The sequence below is a fragment of the Poecilia formosa genome, unplaced genomic scaffold (genome assembly GCF_000485575.1).
Source record: "Poecilia formosa unplaced genomic scaffold, Poecilia_formosa-5.1.2 Scaffold236, whole genome shotgun sequence".
Taxonomy (NCBI): domain Eukaryota; kingdom Metazoa; phylum Chordata; class Actinopteri; order Cyprinodontiformes; family Poeciliidae; genus Poecilia; species Poecilia formosa.
In genome coordinates this window covers 926,755-945,436 of record NW_006800175.1, presented here as the reverse complement: position 1 = coordinate 945,436, position 18,682 = coordinate 926,755, and the positions used below count along the sequence as shown (strand labels likewise).

The 18,682-nt window shown below is 37.9% G+C and overlaps 3 protein-coding genes across 3 annotated transcripts; 2 read left to right on the top strand and 1 right to left on the bottom strand.

Moving 5' to 3' along the window:
• Positions 1–3,376: 3,376 nt before the first annotated feature.
• Positions 3,377–8,432, top strand: LOC103149803 (myosin regulatory light chain 2, smooth muscle minor isoform-like). The gene is made up of 4 exons (XM_007569123.2): positions 3,377–3,455; positions 5,206–5,410; positions 6,256–6,417; positions 7,507–8,432. The coding sequence occupies exons 2-4, from the start codon at positions 5,227–5,229 to the stop codon at positions 7,677–7,679; spliced, it is 519 nt and encodes a 172-aa protein (XP_007569185.1). The 5' UTR covers positions 3,377–3,455; positions 5,206–5,226; the 3' UTR covers positions 7,680–8,432.
• Positions 8,433–9,292: 860 nt separating this feature from the next.
• fastkd3 (FAST kinase domains 3) lies at positions 9,293–14,318 on the top strand. The gene is made up of 7 exons (XM_007569122.2): positions 9,293–9,390; positions 10,529–12,014; positions 12,214–12,299; positions 13,221–13,395; positions 13,474–13,543; positions 13,881–13,995; positions 14,089–14,318. The coding sequence occupies exons 2-7, from the start codon at positions 10,559–10,561 to the stop codon at positions 14,185–14,187; spliced, it is 2,001 nt and encodes a 666-aa protein (XP_007569184.1). The 5' UTR covers positions 9,293–9,390; positions 10,529–10,558; the 3' UTR covers positions 14,188–14,318.
• Positions 14,319–14,369: 51 nt separating this feature from the next.
• Positions 14,370–18,506, bottom strand: chmp5b (charged multivesicular body protein 5b). Its single transcript, XM_007569121.2, has 8 exons — positions 18,339–18,506; positions 17,643–17,747; positions 16,282–16,328; positions 15,941–16,034; positions 15,784–15,855; positions 15,515–15,623; positions 14,818–14,933; positions 14,370–14,718 (listed from the first exon to the last, which is right to left on the bottom strand). Exons 1-8 carry the CDS (start codon positions 18,402–18,404, stop codon positions 14,668–14,670), a joined length of 660 nt encoding a protein of 219 aa, XP_007569183.1. The 5' UTR covers positions 18,405–18,506; the 3' UTR covers positions 14,370–14,667.
• Between the last annotated feature and the right edge of the window lie 176 nt (positions 18,507–18,682).

Below are 18,682 nucleotides of genomic sequence, written 5' to 3'. Positions count from 1 at the left end.
CAACTTTATCTCTTACATTTCTGGTTTGTTGCACAGTGTCTGTTTTACTGTTTTACTAAGAGGTGGTGTTGCAAACCTTTTAGGCCTTCACAAAAATATTGACTTTTTACTGGGATTGACGTACAAAATGTGGACTCTACACTTAGAATTGATCCAAGTTTAAAAGAAATATGTTCTTCTTACTTTACAAAGAAGTACTATATGCATTGCTCTGTCACAAAGCAAAATCCAGCAAAACCTGGAAAAAATGGTAAAAAAAAAAAAGGGGGTATAACTCCTTTCACAAAGCACTGTGTTTGATGTTGGCATAAACAGATTGACATATCTTTCCCTTTTGAATAAAGCATCCAACAGCAGGTGGACAGATTTAGTTTAGGTGCCGCAGATACTTCAACGTCGTCCTGGAAATTAACTCAAGTGTCCGGTAATTTTCCATCCCACAACATTTCCGATGCTTTTGTTTAGGGACCTTCCATCTTTTCTGGCCTTTATCCATCACATTCCCACATAATACAAGGGTCAGCATGACAGCATAGCCGAAATGTTGTGGCAGTCATGTGAAATATGAGCCCATTAAAAGAGATCAACCAGCCATTAAATGTGGGAGGTCACACAAGACACAAAGAGGACAACATAGCTGGAACATTTTTCATCAACATAATAGGTTGAAAGTACTTGTTTTGTTTTGATTTGTTATAATTAGTTGTGCACTCTAAACATTTAACTTTTGTGGGAGAGTCAGAAAAACCATCAAAAATACTGCTAGTAGTTTGTCACCAGCTAGGTAAGGGACACAGCAGGCATGTGGAGGAAGTTAGCCAGCACTGCACATCACCTTTAACGCACCATTCCCATGGTGACACATGGTGGTGGCAGCATCTTGTTCTTCTTTTATTGCAGGGAAAGGGAAGTTGCACCAGGTAAATAAAATGAATACAATGTGCTGCACAGTTTTTGAATGTTTATTTAGAAAACATTTACTATGTTCCTTCAACGCCTTTTTATGTTGGTTTGAAACACACAATAGTAATAAAGTACATTAACCCTTAGGAGTTAACCCTTAGGCCTCCTAAGGGTTAAAATGTTTTTCGACAAAAGGATTTTTTACACTTTTGCAATCACAAAATTGCAGTAGATCTAAACATTTGATTTATTTATGGGTCAGGAACAAATTAATTATCTGATTTGGATTAAAGCAGCAGTGTTGCTGTAGACATGATAATATATGCAACTGTAAGTGAAAAATAGGCAGAATAATTATTTCATAACATCACCAAGGAAAGTGAGTTTTCCTGCTACAACAGCGCCCTCTAATGTTTAAAGTTGAGACAAAGATGACAACGATCAAAATTCAAAGCTTTATTGTCTTACACACAGTAAGGAGACATGTTTCAATATACAATGAAGTTCTAACTTTGCTGCCAATACTACATGCCGTATAAAATACATGAATAATAAGGTACAATAAAGCACACAACATCTAATTAACAAATAGAAAAATGAATTGTACAGAAACATAGACTAAGCAGAACATAAAGTATGTACGTATTTGTGCAGAAAATGTGCTGCATTAGCTAGTATGTGGAACATACTAGGTAATGCTAGTATGTGGATAAACATCCACTGTGTTTATCCATTTATCCTATAGAATCTCAGGGGACTGCTGGTGTTCATTTCCAGTGGTCATAGGAGTTCTCCCTGAACAGGTCACCACTTCATCACAGGGCAACACAGTGACAGCATAAACAGATGTGTGTTTTGGGCAGTAAGAGGAAGTCGGAGAGCCTTAGGATGACCCACCCAAGCATTGTGATAACATGCAAACTCAATGCAGTCATTCGAATCCATGTCCTCGCTGCAAAGCAATAGTGCTGCTAACATGCAGCACAAATATTGGACATTTATGCAGCACAAAGCTCAATAAAACACTTTTTACAGATTCAAGTTTATTGATGTTTACTACAGTATGCTTTCTATGTGTGTCTTTATGTATGTTTTATGAGGAAGTAAAGTCACACATCTCTTTAACTTGGTACCAAGGAACCAAGCTTGAGGCAACAATCCTCCAAATAAATTTTGAAGAGAGAAACAAAAAGCAGACATGATACATCCTCCTAATTTGCATTTGCTCTATTGTACTGATCTACTGGGACAAATTGGAGAGGAACAATTCCCCTTTTAAACTAATAATAATAAAAAAAAAACTCCAGCTGAAACTAGTTAGGCAACCAATTGCAATGACCAAATGAAGACAGATAAGATACAATACAAACTCAAAAGCACTTGATCGAGACTACTTATATCGAAAATAAAATCAGCACATGTCACATATCACAGCACATGTCCAACTTTGTTGTTATTAGATTAGAGATGAGTTAGACATAAAAGACAGATGTGGCTTATTTTAAACATTGAGTCAACCACATGTCACTTTTAAAGCCTGGAAACTCAAAGCCTCTTTTGAAAACATTGACTGCTGAAACAACAGTTGTCTTACTCATGGCTGGACAGGCAATAGTTATAAATATCCATCATGACATCATTTTTTTCAGTTATTGTTCTCAATTAAGCAAATGAACAAGCATTGTTTTTATTTATCATATTATTCAAGTAACTTCATGTCTTATTTGGGGGAAAGAAAAAAAAACCTTGACAAATAAGTCCTTAAGGTTACATGATACATCCTGACAGCAACATATGGGACAAAAAAAATCTCCTTACCTTTTTGATGTTTACCCTCAATGGAGGAAGATGTCAATGTCTCCTGGACACATGTCCATAACATTATGTTCAGATTTCTGTTCAAAATTCTTTATTATTTGATCTAATGTAATATTCAGATTTTAAGGTGAACTAAAAGTTGAGTTTTCAATAACTATCACTAAAAAAAGTAGAATAAACTCATAAAATGTATTTGTTCATGTAATGAATCCATTATGTGAATTTTATATTTTGATTTGGATCCCTGAAATAAATTAACTTTTTGATAATATTCCAATTTATTGCATACGCACTTATATTTGATTCGCACAGGACTATTTAAATTTTTATCTCGATTTAGGACTTGCGAAAGACAAAGGAGGACGTCTGCTTCCTTTCCTTAAAAGGGCATATCCAAGAATGTCAAGGAAGCGTTTGTGGGGAGTTACACTTTTTCAACCGGGGGAAGGTTGAGAAATTCCTACATTATTTTCCATATAAGCTCAACTATTCACGTGAACTTTTATAAATATGTTGATAAAAAGTATAATTTCAAAACTCTTTATAAGTGAAAGGTATCTACATTTGTTTTATAAAGAGAAAAAATTGTATTATAAATGGCGGTCACCCCCATGTTTATGTACTTGGTTTGTTCCGATGTTCAGCTCTGAACCCACAGCATCAGGAAGTAAAGGGCGGTGGTTGAGAAACGAAGCAGCAGCTAATTAGCTTGAAAATTATTTCCCCGTAACAAGGTAAGAAAGCGTTTAAATTGAGGTCTGAACATAATTTAGCAACACATAAATCTCCTTTTCATATTTATGTTGTATTGAAGTTGTATCCTTTAAAACTTGACTAGAAAATAACGGCAAAATTTACGGTTTGTCGTGCTCGGCTAAGACCAATAATAACAGTTAGCGACACAGCTAACCTCACGGCAGCTAACGTTACGGCATAACGTTTTTAATTTGATTATTTAGCCACCGGGTTCCGTTTGAAAAGGTAGTTGTTTGCTTAAACGGTTAAAGAATATTGCTGTATTAATCTTCTGCTCACGTTTATTGTGCTTACTTTATTGTATAAACTAGGCCGCAAAGCACTTTTTGAGAGTGGAAAAGGTAACAGATTTGACGACCTGCTAATTGTTGCTTACTGCTGTTTGTTAATAAGAAATTATATAAAAGTCACGTTTGTGACAGTTGTACGTTTGTCCAAAGATGCAAAAATAAAGGTAGATAATAAATGTGTCAATAGTTATTTGTGAAATCAGTAGTTTTTGTATTAACCAAGATGAGGCGCTATTAAAAATATGTTTAGAGCACTCATTGAAATTTGTTTAAATTGATCTTATCTGAATTAATTGGGTTGTTGTTTTTACCTGTTTGTGACCAGTTCTTAATTGCCCATGCTGTAAATACAGTTTAAGCATCCTTTACAGACAAAACTACTGCAAAACACTGCAAAAAACACAACATTTAAAACTTGATGTCAATGACATGAGACTTTCCCTTCAGAGTTTCATGTCAAGACAAAGCTGTGGATGTCTGCATTCCAGACATTTCCTGATAAGGGCATCCGTCCTCACATCAGTAACTTTCCCAGTGAAGGCAGCAAGCTAACCAACCTAGAAAGCTGAGCAACATTTCCATTTTTAGCTCAGCCAGGGACACAACACCAGGGATTTACTGCTCTGGAATTAAATTACACAGCCACTGAGATAGATATGGCATCACAAAGTTTTATTTTGAGTAGCAGCATGATCTGTTGCACCTTTTAATCATAATCTTTTTCTGCAATTGGTCTGAACCATTTGAATTGACCAGTATGTAAAATCACATGCCGATATGAATACTTAACATTTCTTAATGGGGTTTATACATTTGGAGCATCTTACTGGTGCTTATCCTAAGTCTATAACCAATTTTTAGCTACACAAATATTTAGAGAAAACAGTTGTTTAAAAAAATAGACCTATTTTTTTTATTTTCAATTATTAGATTTCAGAGTGAATTACTAATATGCAACCATTTATAACTGATTCTCATACATCCACCTCCAACCTAATACTTCAGCCCCAGGCAAGTCAGATGTAACAGCATCGAGCTTTAATGATCCACGCCCTCCTCTTTGTTTTGTGGAATTTTGATGACAGCGTTACACCACATACATGTCTGGCATAACTCGCGGTTTATTTTCTTTGTATGGATAAAGACTCTCGAAAATGATTTCATTCTTAAAAGAAGCTTTTTGAAAGAAAAAAATGCAAAGGTAATTTCAGATATACTCATGTGGACTAGTCCTAGAAACCTTAAAGTTGTTTTTTGCTTATGAAACCACACTTTTTGCGTTAGTAGGACAGTTCTTATTTATTTTTTTGGTGTATTTAATGATATAGAAAACAGTAGGTTTGTTTTCACTATTTGATCTGCAGTTTTTATTTACTCTAAGCTCCTTTGTCATCCCACTGAGCTGAGCTGTAACAATATTGCGCTTCTACTTTTCCAGAAATATACTAAACCAGCCACAATGTCGAGCAAAAGGGCAAAGGGAAAGACCACCAAGAAGCGCCCTCAGCGCGCCACCTCCAATGTCTTCGCCATGTTTGACCAGTCCCAGATTCAGGAGTTCAAGGAGGCCTTCAACATGATCGACCAGAACCGGGATGGCTTTGTCGACAAAGAGGATCTTCACGACATGCTCGCCTCACTGGGTGAGTAAAATGTTGTAATCGGCAGCTTTTTTATGACACTCACTTTTTGCAAACAATGCTGCATTAGTTATTATAATTTTGGCTCTTATTGCAAGCAGTAGTATTATATTCTCATGCCTGCTTGTAAATGATCTGTAGTGTGTTTAGGGCTGTGAGTGGCCACACCTCAATTATAACAGACAAACTGATCAGGTGAGAAATGAGCTCTGGTTTCGGGCCACTGTGGCTCTTGCAGTTCATTTTTAAACGCAAACTTGAGATTTTTGTTTTAGCTTTTAGTAATGACAATTACTTATTCCCAATTGAACTTTTACTTAATGGAGTCATCAGTAATTGTTTTTCTCTTCTTTTGTTGCTTTAGATTTTTTTTTTAATAAAGTTTAAAATTGAATTAACATATTCCCACGGTCTTAAAGGTGCCTCAGTTAACTACATAAGTCCATTTTATTTCCGGTCATGTTTAGGCCATTTCATTGTGTTATTGTGTCTTGATTATGAATGTTTTTGAAGTCCTTGTGTTTGAAAAGTGCCAGCCTATTTGTTCCTGTCAATCAGAAACGTTCCCACTCATAAAACCGATAAAACAAAGCAGCAGATAACTGGTTCGTTTAAAATTAGGTTCTCATTCAAGTTTTGACCAACTTGTTTTATTTTCTCTACTGGTGAATATACAGAAACTGGAAAAGTTGAATGCAAATTAATTTGTCTACTGTTTAGCTAACAAACATGAGCTTTAGTCAAACAGAGAAAAAAAAACTATCTGGCAAAGAGGAACCATAATGTTTCACCTTCTACTCTTTAAATTGCTGACATTTTAATTTTAAGAGCCTTTTGTCTTTTTAAAGGGAAAAACCCAAATGACGACTATCTGGAGGCCATGATGAACGAAGCACCTGGACCAATCAACTTCACCATGTTCCTCACCATGTTTGGAGAGAAGCTCAATGGCACAGACCCTGAGGATGTGATCAGAAATGCATTTGCTTGCTTCGATGAGGAGGGAACAGGTAAACCTGAGCTCATTTATTATATTACCAGTATTGGTCTCAAAGTGCAGAGTTCATTCATATTGTTGAAAAGTCTAAAATAAATTTGAAAATGGGCAAATATTCACACATTCCATTTTACAGAATTTCTTTTTAAATTGATTTAATTGATTTTCCACATCAGTACTGAACTTTAAGCCCTACCTATTGATCGTTCTAGATTTGGAGTTACTGACAAAAACCCCACACATGGATTAAGATCTGTTTTAAAAAATCTGGAAAGTTAGTCTGCCTGTTTTATGTCCCCCAGAACCTCTTAGACCTCAGCTTTAATCTGGAGCTGTGGTTTTTAATGGTTCTGGTGCAGATGGCCAATAAACTGTGGTGCAGCAGTAAATGAGATGAGTCATTGTCATTGGGAAGCCTTGAGCTGAAATTTTGATGCTTCTGAACAGAAGATTAGAAATGATCTGTAGGCTTCGCTTTGCACCTTGAAGGCTGAATATTAAACACTATTGGCTGTTTTAACAGAAAATACTTGGAGTATTATATGACCCTCATCTCTCCCTGCTGTGTTGCGCATAGATATTTTAAATAGTAAAACTAGAGAACAAAGTACTAAATAATGATGAAAATACCTTGTATTAAATATAGAATCAACTTTATCATAATTCCAGTTTCTCTAGTTTTTCTTTTTCTCTGATCATGGTCATTTCCTCACCACTTGTTGAGCTTTTTGATCTTGGTCAAGAGAACAAACTCATAGCCATAAATGACAAAGAAAATCCTTCTTAACTGAATATATGATTGGAATGCAGATTACAGCACATCTCACCTGAAATATTTCACCCTTTCAAAGCAGTCATTTTCAGTGTGTAAAGTTAGTGTATCTCATAATTATGAATTTGAAACTATAAAATGCTATGCATGTGCCACACGGTGGATTTCACTTCAGCCTGATGCAAAATACTTTGAAATGAAACCAAACATTTCCAGAAGATAGTGTTGCCTTCTCTAATTGTTTTATCCAGCTTTGTGAGCTTTCTGTCAGATCATAAGCATTCCATCACAATGTTATTATAATCCTTGCTGTCTAACTGTTTGCATTAGGTTTTATTCCAGAGGATTACCTCAGGGAGCTACTCACAACAATGGGCGACCGGTTTACAGATGAAGAGGTGGACGAGCTCTTCAGGGAGGCTCCCATTGACAAGAAGAATAACTTCAACTATGTGGAGTTCACTCGCATCCTAAAGCACGGTGCCAAGGATAAGGACGATTAAAGCACCTCCACCAGATTGTTTCCTCTGACCTGCCTCCGCCTCTCTGCCGTCAGCTAGATCATGCTGCATGTCTCGACTTTACAGTAAAGGCCCCGTTAATACAAACCAAAGCAATAACTATCCACTCTGTTTGCTGTGAACTTGCAGTTTTGCCAAATGAGTTTGTAAAATCTCGTTAAGACGTGGCAGAACATTAGTAGCTCTAAGGGATTTATGACTTTGCAGTTCATGTGATCACGTTTAGCTGAATTTTTACATTTATAATGTAAACTTTTTAAAATAAAGCCCTCTATCAAATTATATTTTTCTGACTGTTTCCCTTCCATAAATTACATGTGTAACAAAGTGCATTATTCTGCCTTTTTCCCCACATATAAGTTGGCGTAAATTGCATTCTTGTCGACCGACTTTGTCTTGACAAGTCTGCTCTCCTATTTCACTAAAATCATTCGCCGTGTTCTGACTTGCATACGCTGGATTCTTTAAGATCTTACTGGAAATGGTGGTGGTTCTAGAGTGTACTGTTGTGGCAGCCATGTTTAAACTTGCATAAAGGGAAGTGTGTGCTGATGCAAATATGAACTGTCTCGTTTTGCCTGTTGATCTTAAATCTTGAGTAATAAAAAGTTTAATCTAACAGACAAGGACATTGAGCTGTAAATGAAGACTGCCCAGTGTATGACCTCATTCAGTTTTGTTTTGTTGCTGAGTCAGAGCTCAATTCATATCATCCAATAAAAAAATGTCACTGATGATGGTTATTCCCCTAAAGTCCTGTGCATTTCTCTCAGGTTTATATGGATCACTTTAGATTCTTCTGTAGGCTATTTTTAACAAACATGGTGAGTTCAAACAAATTAAATGTTCTTTATTTGACTTCAGAATATTCATAGTAATTCGATAGCAAACGGAGCATTGTGTGGGCTTTGCTTCACACAATGCTTCACACAAATGCAAAAGCAACAGTCAAACTTCAGCAATGGGAGCATTGCTGAAGTTTGACTGTTGCTTTTGCATTTTCCCTCCCACTTCACTTCAAAGTAATATGCTTGGAAACTCTGCTCACGCAGGTCTTGTGTGAGATTCTTATTTTAAAAATGAATACAAAATAAAGACATGCTTTCAGAGAAAAGCATGGATATTGTAACAAACTAACGTTTGCTCTGCTCAAAAATGATACTACCGTTACTAGAGAATTCAAAATGATCCCAATCTGTCGAAAAATATTGACCTATTGAGTGATGTATAACAATTGCTGAATCCATTTGAACTAATTAATTCTTGACAAAGATACATTTTAATCCTTTTAAGCTCGAACCGCAAGTTTGGCGTATTCGTGATTTTACGTGACGTTTGGATGGATCTTTATCGCCATCTAGTGTCTGAAAGAAAGTTATTGTGATACCTTCATGAGCTCCCTTCAAAAGATAGAAATCCCACAAGTGCACATGACGAGCGTCACATTGTAAGGTACAATGTTATCTGTTTTTTAAATGAGAGTCTGATTATTTCGTCACTTTACAAATGGCAAAATTTAGCAATGCTGTGGGCTTTATTCTACGTTTCATTTAACCTTTAGTTCATAAACTTCATCTAATTTTCGAAAGTACTATTATTTCTGAGGGAACGTAAATACAACATCCGGAAAACGTTGTTAAGCGTCACTGCAGTCAGCACCGGTTTGACCCTCAGCGGCTCTCGGGAGGTTCAGGTATGAATTTATTTGCTCTCTATCATAATTTCTTGTACTTTTCTTGCTGGGAATAAAACTTTATATCTTACAACTTACTTGTAGCAACGATAGCATTCCGGCTACTGTTAAAACGAGATGCAAACTTGCACGCTAAACCTAGCTAATATAGCTAGCAGCAGCCCTCAAGGTTGGTTAGTTAAGAGGTGCAGAGGAAGAGTTGAGAATTAAAGGAATCCTAGCTGTTTTCTTTAGATTATTTTTGTCCAAGACTGAAAGTAACCCTAAAATAATTACATTTGTTGGCTCCTCCACTTATCCTAACTGTTTTCTTTAGATTATTTTTGTCCAAGACTGAAAGTGACCCTAAAATAATTACATTTGTTGGATCCTCCACTGACTGAACTAATATCGTCTCTACATCAGTCATGTTTAAATTTGTATGCAGCCTACCCATCTATAAAAACTATTATTGTTTACTACAGCACATAAATATCAGCTTTCTATATGTATCGAAGTAGTTCCTGAAGAGGAACAGTAGTTGTAGAGTAGAGGTAGAGGTGGGACGATTACCACCAATATATTACTCGCAAACAAACTTAACTTTTGTGATAGTTTTAGTATTTTTGGAGGTCTATAGCTGCTGAGTTTGCTCATGGCTTGGGCAGATTCTGCGTTTATTTCTGTTGCATTTGAGTTTTCCACCTATCTGTAGGGCTCTGTGATAAACCGATTTGTTTGAGTAATCACATTTTTGGTATTTGAAGATTGAATTTTTGGAAAAACCACTCAGACTGAGTTGTTCACATCGGGTCTTGATAACTCTGTCGAAGCTTTGTTCTCATTAAAAAAGATTTTCTTGTAATTTTAGGTAAATTAAAATGACATCCTATTAATACTATGATTACATTCTTGTAATTAAACAAAAATGTTCATAATTTGACCCTAATACTCCGTCATGTAGCCCACAGAAAAAATGACTGAAATCAGTCACTTTTTGATTTGATTTGTAATTTATTTTTAGAAAAGAAAGTGAGAATAAAAACCCTTGTCAAATCAGAAATCGGATCTGGTGTGAAAAAAAAAAATCAGAGATTTTAATTTTAAGCTATATTTCCCAGCCCTACCTGTTATTTAAATGTCCTTTTTCTTGCTCCAGCTGACATCGGGGAAGTTCAGAAACAGACTCATGGCCCTGAAACTTACTCAGAACCTTCCACTCCTGCAGTTCGGCATCCATCATTGCTTTGCTGGACTCATATCGGTCAGGCTCCTTTGCAGCAGTGGTTTGGGCCGTTCCTCCTGCGCTGCCTGTCTCTGTACGTCAGCCGCCCGCTGCATCCAGACTCACGGCTGCAGGAAACTCCGGACGGACTTCAGCTCGAGAAATGTGACCACCGCAGTCAGGGAGCCGTCGTTTTTCGCCAGCAGCTCTGTGGGAATCCACAGAGACTCTGAGCTCAGGTTCCGTCTGACCCAGCTGCACCGACCCTCGTCTGACGAAGAGAAGAGCTTCCAGCAGAAGCTGGCATGCTGCTCCACCTCCCGGCAGGTCTTCAGCCTGCTGTGCTCGGTGGAGGTCCTGTCTGACACCATGGCAGCCGCCTGTCTCCACCTCGTGGCTGACCTGGAGCAGGACGGCGGCGCGCTGAGAGACCCGTCGGTGCTGGAGAAGGACGCCATCCGGGCCCTCTGCTTCCAGCTGGAGCGGGACTCGGAGCGGCTGACGGAAGCAGGGCTGGTGTCGGCGCTGCTCGCCTGCACCCGCCTGTTTCTGGATCCCTGGAGCACGCTGATGGTGCGCCTGGTGACAGAGAGCCAGAAACGGCTCGACGGGGAGCAAATGGCGGTGGGGGAGCTGTGCGTGCTGGGCCAGGCCATGCTGGCCATGGAGGGTCCGGGGTCCGCCATGCTGGAGCAGGTGATAGGACAGATCCAGAAGCAGGAGCCTGACAAGTGGAGCCTCCCGGATCTCGTAGCCGTTTACAGACTTTTGGAAGTGTGTGTGGGTGAAGACGGGAAGCACGGCGACTTGTTGAACGCCATGCACACCCACGCGGTGACGGTCACCTCCAGGATGGACCCGGCCGCGGTCAGCGGAGTGCTGAGTTCGCTCGTCGCTCTGAACCAGAGGCAAGCCTTGCCTCTGGTGATCAGCCTGTGTAAGCAGGCCGTGCGACACGTACCTCACTTCAGCGACGAAGAGCTCAGCCACGTCTTGGCCGCTCTGATCCACTTCGGCCACAGTGACCGCTACTTTGTGGACGCGATGCAGAATTACGGCCCTAGAATGGCCTTCACCTCTCATCCGGAGACCGTGTCCAAGGTGACGGAGTTCTTCAGCCGCAGGAACATCCTGTCCCCGACGGTCTTCAATGCCGTCGCCGAGAGCTTCGTGTACCGGGCGGACAGCTACAGCACCAGCCAGGTTGCCAGGCAGATCATGGCCTTTGGGAGGCTGGGCTACCTTCCACCCAACGTCGGCCAGATGTTCAAGAAGGTGGAAACCATCCTGCACACTCGTTTTTCTCAGTTCCAGCCTCGGATGCTGCTCAACCTGCTGCACGCCTGCACCCTGGTCGAGAGGTTCCCCGTCAACTTTCTCTCTAAAGTCTTCAGCAGTTATTTCCTGCAGCAGCTACAAGGTGAAACATACACTGTCAGGGAATCTCTGAACGAAATACGGTTGAAACTTTTCATTCAATGTGAACTGACTGCACAATATGAGGTTCATTTTTCTAAATTGAATTATAGAAATAAATACGTTTTAATGATTTTTTTAAAATTTCTTAAGCAGTTCTCCTCTGAATTCTTGATGAAACCAAACATGTTTCTGTGCCTCAGATCAGGACCTGAGGATTGAACGGGCGGTTCTGGCGCAGCTGACTCAGCTCTACATGACCGTGAAGCTGGAGTGTCCCACCTACGAGGTAAACACTGCAGACGGTTAAATACTTGGAGAGCCAAACGAGAACGAACCGTGACAGAAACCTGAATACACACCCAGCAGATTAGCAGCAGTGTTAGAGGTTCAGGTCTTTGTTGTCTTCATAAAATAAATGGGGCACAGCTAATTAATATTGCATTAATTAGCTATAATGCAACATTGTGGGATTTTAATAATCAAACATAATTTCACAATGAAACAAAATACAGCATCAATACTTTTTTTTGGTAAAGATTCAATAGAAAACTTAAGAAAACTATATAATGGTCTGATTGCTTTTGTAAAAGGTGGAAGAGCAACAATTATTTCTACTATTGCTAAAATAGTTTATGTAGTACAGGTTTAAGATGCCTTTCTGCTGTAACGTCTGCCATAAGTGCATGGCAAACTGTAGTGTTTTAGATTTTAAAGTGAATGTTAAGAGCAGAAAGTTGATTGGAAAAGTCTGCAGGGCGCTCATGAATTTTGCATATGTCCTTAACTGTTTACTATTTAGTGAAACTTATATAACCATGATTCAACTATATCCCTTAAATTGGGTAAATAATTTGATAATACACATTGTTGTACAACAATGTAACTGCATTTTGGAATTGCATTTTCCACACTATTGTCTTTCCCTTTGTCACATTCGCATTTCTGATCTTGCTCATTAAGATCTATACATTTATTGAAATCTATATCTGTGTTGGAAATCTACTACATGCTAAATATTGCATCTTGGCGTAATGTGCAGTTGTGATTTCACTCAATTAAATACTTTTGTTCTAAAAACCTAAACCATCCATTTAGCTAAAATATACTCTGTAGTGACTCACTCAAAGCCTTGAATTCCTTAATTCTATTTATTTGTGGTCATATTTTCATTATTTTTTAAATTACTTTTTTTTAATCCCAACGTCAGGGTCCTCAGCTCCTTCCAAAGTACCGCGTAAAGTCCTTCCTCACGTCCAGTCGCTCCCTGGAGACGCCGGTTGATCAGCAGCTGTATAACTCGGTCAAATCGGGGCTGGTGGATATACTCGGAGACCGATCGTTCTTCGGATCTCAAGTTCTCACGCCGTACTGCTACACGCTGGGTATCCTGGGTTTTTTTTTTTTTGTTCATGTGTTTCCCAAGGTTTATCTTGCAGTCAACTAACCCATTATTGTCGTAGATGTGGAGATAAAGCTCGATGAGGAGGGATACGCTCTGCCTGCCAGCCAGACTGATGAAGTGTACAAGAGGTAAATGTTTTAAACTCCTTAAATGTTTCCACATTTTGTCATGTTACAAGCACAAATTTAAGTGTATTTTATTGAACAACAAGAAGTTGTGCATGATCTAGAAGTGCGAGAAAAAGAGAGTTTTGAAAATAAATCTGAAAAGTGTGGCGGACATTTATGCTCCTCCCCTTCTAATAAGCATCTTCAAAAACCATCTTTTACTTTTCCTACTTACTGCAAATCTACCGGATTTGCATATCTAAAGAACTCACCTTTCTGAAATAGCAAGCCACACCTTTCAGATAAATTTGCAATAATAAAACCGTCTACAAATAATTGATGAAACAATCTATTCCAGGATAGCTCTTTGTATCGACGGACAGAAGAGGTTCACAAATAATGTAAGACAGCTTCTTGGGAAAGAGGTCATCAAGCAGAGACATCTGCGGCTGCTGGGCTATGAAGTTGTGCAGGTCAGACCCTCACCACTAAATGATTAGTCACTTCATCTGCGTAGATTACTGCTTGCTAATCTTATGTTTTTAAACTTGTCTTTATTTTTTCAGATTCCTTTTTACGAGTTTGAGAAATATCGCAACATGAGCAAAGTGGTGGAGTATCTTCACCAGAAAATCTTCCCTCACACATTCAGACTGAGCTGGTGACGAGAAGAACATTTGCTTAAACAAATGCATATTTATTTTCGCTAACTACAATCCCTGCCAAAAAAAGCAATGTCTTGAAGATATGTTAATTGTGACATATTTAACCTATCATTAAAGTGGCCTTTTTTGTACAATGGATCTTTTTTTTTTTTTTGAAAGACCTCAGCAACACAGTTTGGTTCCACTTGAAAAATATAATTTATTGCGTTTGTAACTTCGGAAACTGTACAACGTTAAGAGAAACCCTTTTCCAACCATTCAGACAAACTAAAGTGAGTCCAGTTAAAGAAACATGATCATAAACTTTAAAAGAGCCTGATTGGAACTTCCTATTCTATCATTCATCGGTCATAAGATGTTTTGGTTTTCATTGCTGTCTCCAAAGACCTGGAGCGTCAGTTGGATAAATACAGAAAAAAAAGGGGGAAAGAATAATATGATGCATGTAAAACTTGCACATCGTTTGATCAAATTACTCCTTTAAGAAGCAGGAATCTGAGGAAGGCCGAACTCGTCCACCAGAACGCCATCCTGGAACAACAACAACAAAAAAAGATATCTCCTTTTAATAAAGAGTGTAAACAATGTTTCACATGAACTTAAGAAGCAAATCCAGAAGCTATCTGGTACCCTGTTGGTGGATCTGTCTCCAGGGATACCCTCTGGGATGGAGGGAGCAGTCGCAGCCTCGTCCAGGTAGGAGCTGTCGTCGTCCATCAGGAGCTCGTCTCCCAGGGCGTCCAGCTCTGAAGACACAAAACACATCAAATGGTCAATCGCATCAAAATAGGATTTATTACACTAAGGCTCTCGCATGGGAGAGTTTATATTCCATGTCAAATCCTTTAGTTAGAACTCTTAACATCCAGGATTCCTGCAAATCCATCTACCCATCCCAGATTCAGTTTGGTTATTTAAATAAGTGGATGGACGGTCCGACAAACAAAGTAAAGGCCTGGGGGCCTTTTGCTGCCCTTGGAATGATTGTGTGGCTCAGGATCCAAACTTCAGATTGGTACAAATGTCAACAGTTTATGAAAAATTTAAATCATGGATGAACAAGAGAACAATTTTGGATAAATTATATGGACACAATGTTAAAACAACAAAAAAAAAGGGATATGTTTTAGAAGTACAAATAGTTCCTAATCTTCTTTGCTTATACTTGACCTAAAAAAATACTTCAAACTCCAGACCAAGGGAGCTCTGGACTGTGTTCTGTACCAGTGAAATATTTACAATTTGATCACTAATCAGATTAGTAGCAGTTTTCATAGTTTTACTGAAAGTGTGATATTAAAATTTACAGTATTTTTTTTTGCCTCACCTGCTTCCAAGTCGTCCTCATCGATGTCCGGAGTGCCGTAGCTCCTGCTCATCGCCTCCTGGATCTCATTTGCATCCTCCATCATGTCCTCCAGCTGATCTTGGATATCCTTCATATTAAATAGCACAATTAGAAACACAACTCTAAATTTCACTTTATTAATTTAGAATAAAAGCACAAACAAACGTAAGCTTATTTGAAGTTATTTACCGTAATTTAAGGCTTTTTTTATTTCAGTAACTACTCATTGACCAAACAAACATACACACCTCGATCTTATCGATTTTCACGTTCTTGTACGCTTTCTTCATGTCTTTGAGGCCGACTTTCATGGCATCAACCTGAAGAGAATTGTGGCGTTAGTAAAAACCAAGAAAATAAATATATTTTCCCATCAATTCCCTTCTAAATTCCCACATGTCTTACTGTGGTTTTAGTGTCTTTCAGGTTCTGGATCGTGTAGTTTGCTTGTTCCATGTTGAACGACTGCTGCATGAGATTATCTCTCTGCCCCTCATACCTGTGAATAGATTAGAAAACTTAAACTAAAAAGAAAAAAAACATTCAAAACCTAAAAGGAGTCATTTATATGTACATAGTAGTACCTGGAGAGAACCCACACATGCATATGGAGAACATTCAAACTACATGCAGAAAGACTGCAGGTCAGGGTTATAACCCAGGACCTTCCTGCTGCAAGGCAACAGTGCAGCTCTAATTTATATATTAATACTATAAAAACATATAAGATTGATGAAATGACTTACATTCTCTTCTGCTTCAGAACTCTCATGGCCTTTTGCTTCACCATGTTCTACAGAGCAGAAAAAAAAACTCATGAAGTTATGTTGACAGAATATTATGGTGTAAGTAGTGGGATTGGGCAATTACCACTCAGTTTATCATTACTGGTAACATTCTTTAGTGGTAATGAAAATTCTGACATATCCCTTTACATATCCCAAAAACTATGAGTACAGTCAGGTTTTCTACTCCTCCCCTCCCCCCGCCAGTTGGTTCTGTGGGCGTGGGAATAAATATTTTTCTGTTTGTGTGCTGTTTAGCGATAAAACTGTTGTCCCAAACAACTTATTGAATAATCAGTAAGTTGCTCCTTTAGATCTATACTCACGAATTGAAGAGCATTATTTGTGTTTGTGGGGCTTTGAGGAAGCTCTCCATGCTAAAAAGTACTTTAATAGTCACTTTTATGGTTATTGGTATAAATAGCACAACATATTATAATAAACTTAAGTCCATATCTGCCTGTTTCTAGTAAGTAGACAACAAAAATTATAGTTTTAGTGTGAAAGGCAGTGTAAAGATGTTTCACACATTTTCTGTTTTCTGCAACACTGATTTCTGATTATCTTTGAGAACTTTTGACAAACACTGATATATATTTGTGTGTAAAACTTTGTGATTTTACTGTGGAAGAGACTTATGACCCTTGGCTGAGTTTGCAAACATTTCTACTAAATCAACAAGAGGCACAATGATGACACAAACAATATCCATGGCTAACATTCAGCTTTCATTTATTTTAAGTGCTAATTTTTAATCTCATATAGGAATTATAGCATAAATATGCTTTACCATTATCACTTTTGGCAGTTTTGTTTTATTCCTCAACAAACTAAGCTTAAAAGACTATTACAAGTTAATTAACTGATACTTTTTAACCACTGAAAAAAATTACACATTTTAAGATAAATATTCTCTTTAAAGTCAGAGCCTTTCATGGGCTCAGTAAAAAATGATTGCTGTACATTTTCACAGAACTTAGGTTAAATTTCCAACATTTATGCACGATCCTGTTATAATGTAATGGGGCTTTCAAATGGAATCATTTGTCCTTAAACTCTTTTGAGAAAAGTTTGTGAGCACAGCTACTGGAAAAATAATAAATAAAAAAGCACCTTTATTTACATTTTTTAAAAATGCATTAATTTCAAAGACTTATTTAAAACATGCAGTCATCTGCTAATAGACATTCCTACATATTCGTGCATTAGTCATACCTCCGGTGTAATCTGTGTGGATCTACTTGTTCTTTTTATGCAGTTGTGAGAAAGAAAAAAAAAATCCCCTTCATTCTTTTACAGCAGCCTCACACAGGTGACCTCACCTTTGAAGGCCCATCTCTCATCTTCTTCATCTGATCCTTGTACTTGACAAGTTCAGCATCTAGTCTGGCGATTTTCTTGTCAATGGACTCCGCCCTGGAGTCAACCTACATGAAAAACAAAAAAACAGAGTAGAATATTAGAGTAACAGAGGGTAATATTACAAAACAAACTCCAAGCAAAACATTCTGACCTACATAAAGGGTTGTAAATAAATAAAAACCTACTACATTCGGCTAACGTAACAGTAGTTTCTTCTTTCGCTCCTCTCAGCTAATAATATAGCATATACACAACCGACCGGTTTAACTGGTTTATTTTACATTGTTTTGAAAAAGAAAAGTATTTTTTTCTAATTTAGCTGAAAAACAATACTGCCCAATCATGCCATTATATAACGCTGAGTCACTACCCGAATAGAAAACAATAGAAAGTTTTGTTTTCACGTCTTGTTTACAAGGTAACAGATCGAAAAAAAACACCGCCAGGTAAACAATCAGTCGTTTATATTCAATAAATCTATAATATAAAATGTATGACGATACCATCTCATAATAAAAACAGCTATAGTGTAAATACTAATTGTAGTTACAAGCTTCTAAAGTTGGCTAACAGTCTGTTAGCAGGTATCCATGTTGGTTTTTGGTTACTTAGTAAAATTTCCCGTTGAGAAAGTTTAATAACAAGATTTTACTTACACTTCCTATGCAGTCCGTTAGGTTTGGTGGGGGATTGGCTTTCCCTCGGCCAAAGATACGATTCATCTCGGCGGTACTATAGCTAAAAGTGTCACCAAACCAGCGAAGTCCACAGTTTAACCTAAAGAAATAACCCGGAAGAGTCTGGGATGACGTAAGAAGAATCACATGATCATGACATACTCAACACCGCCCTTTAAAGTTCTAATTGTTTCTTCCATCCAGTTTTTTTTATTTTGCAGGTTAACAATTTATATTCCGATATACAAGCTAATTTTAAAAAGGCAATAGTCAAAACCGCCATGTAAAATTTCAAGGAATGGAAGACGAAGACAAATAAAAAA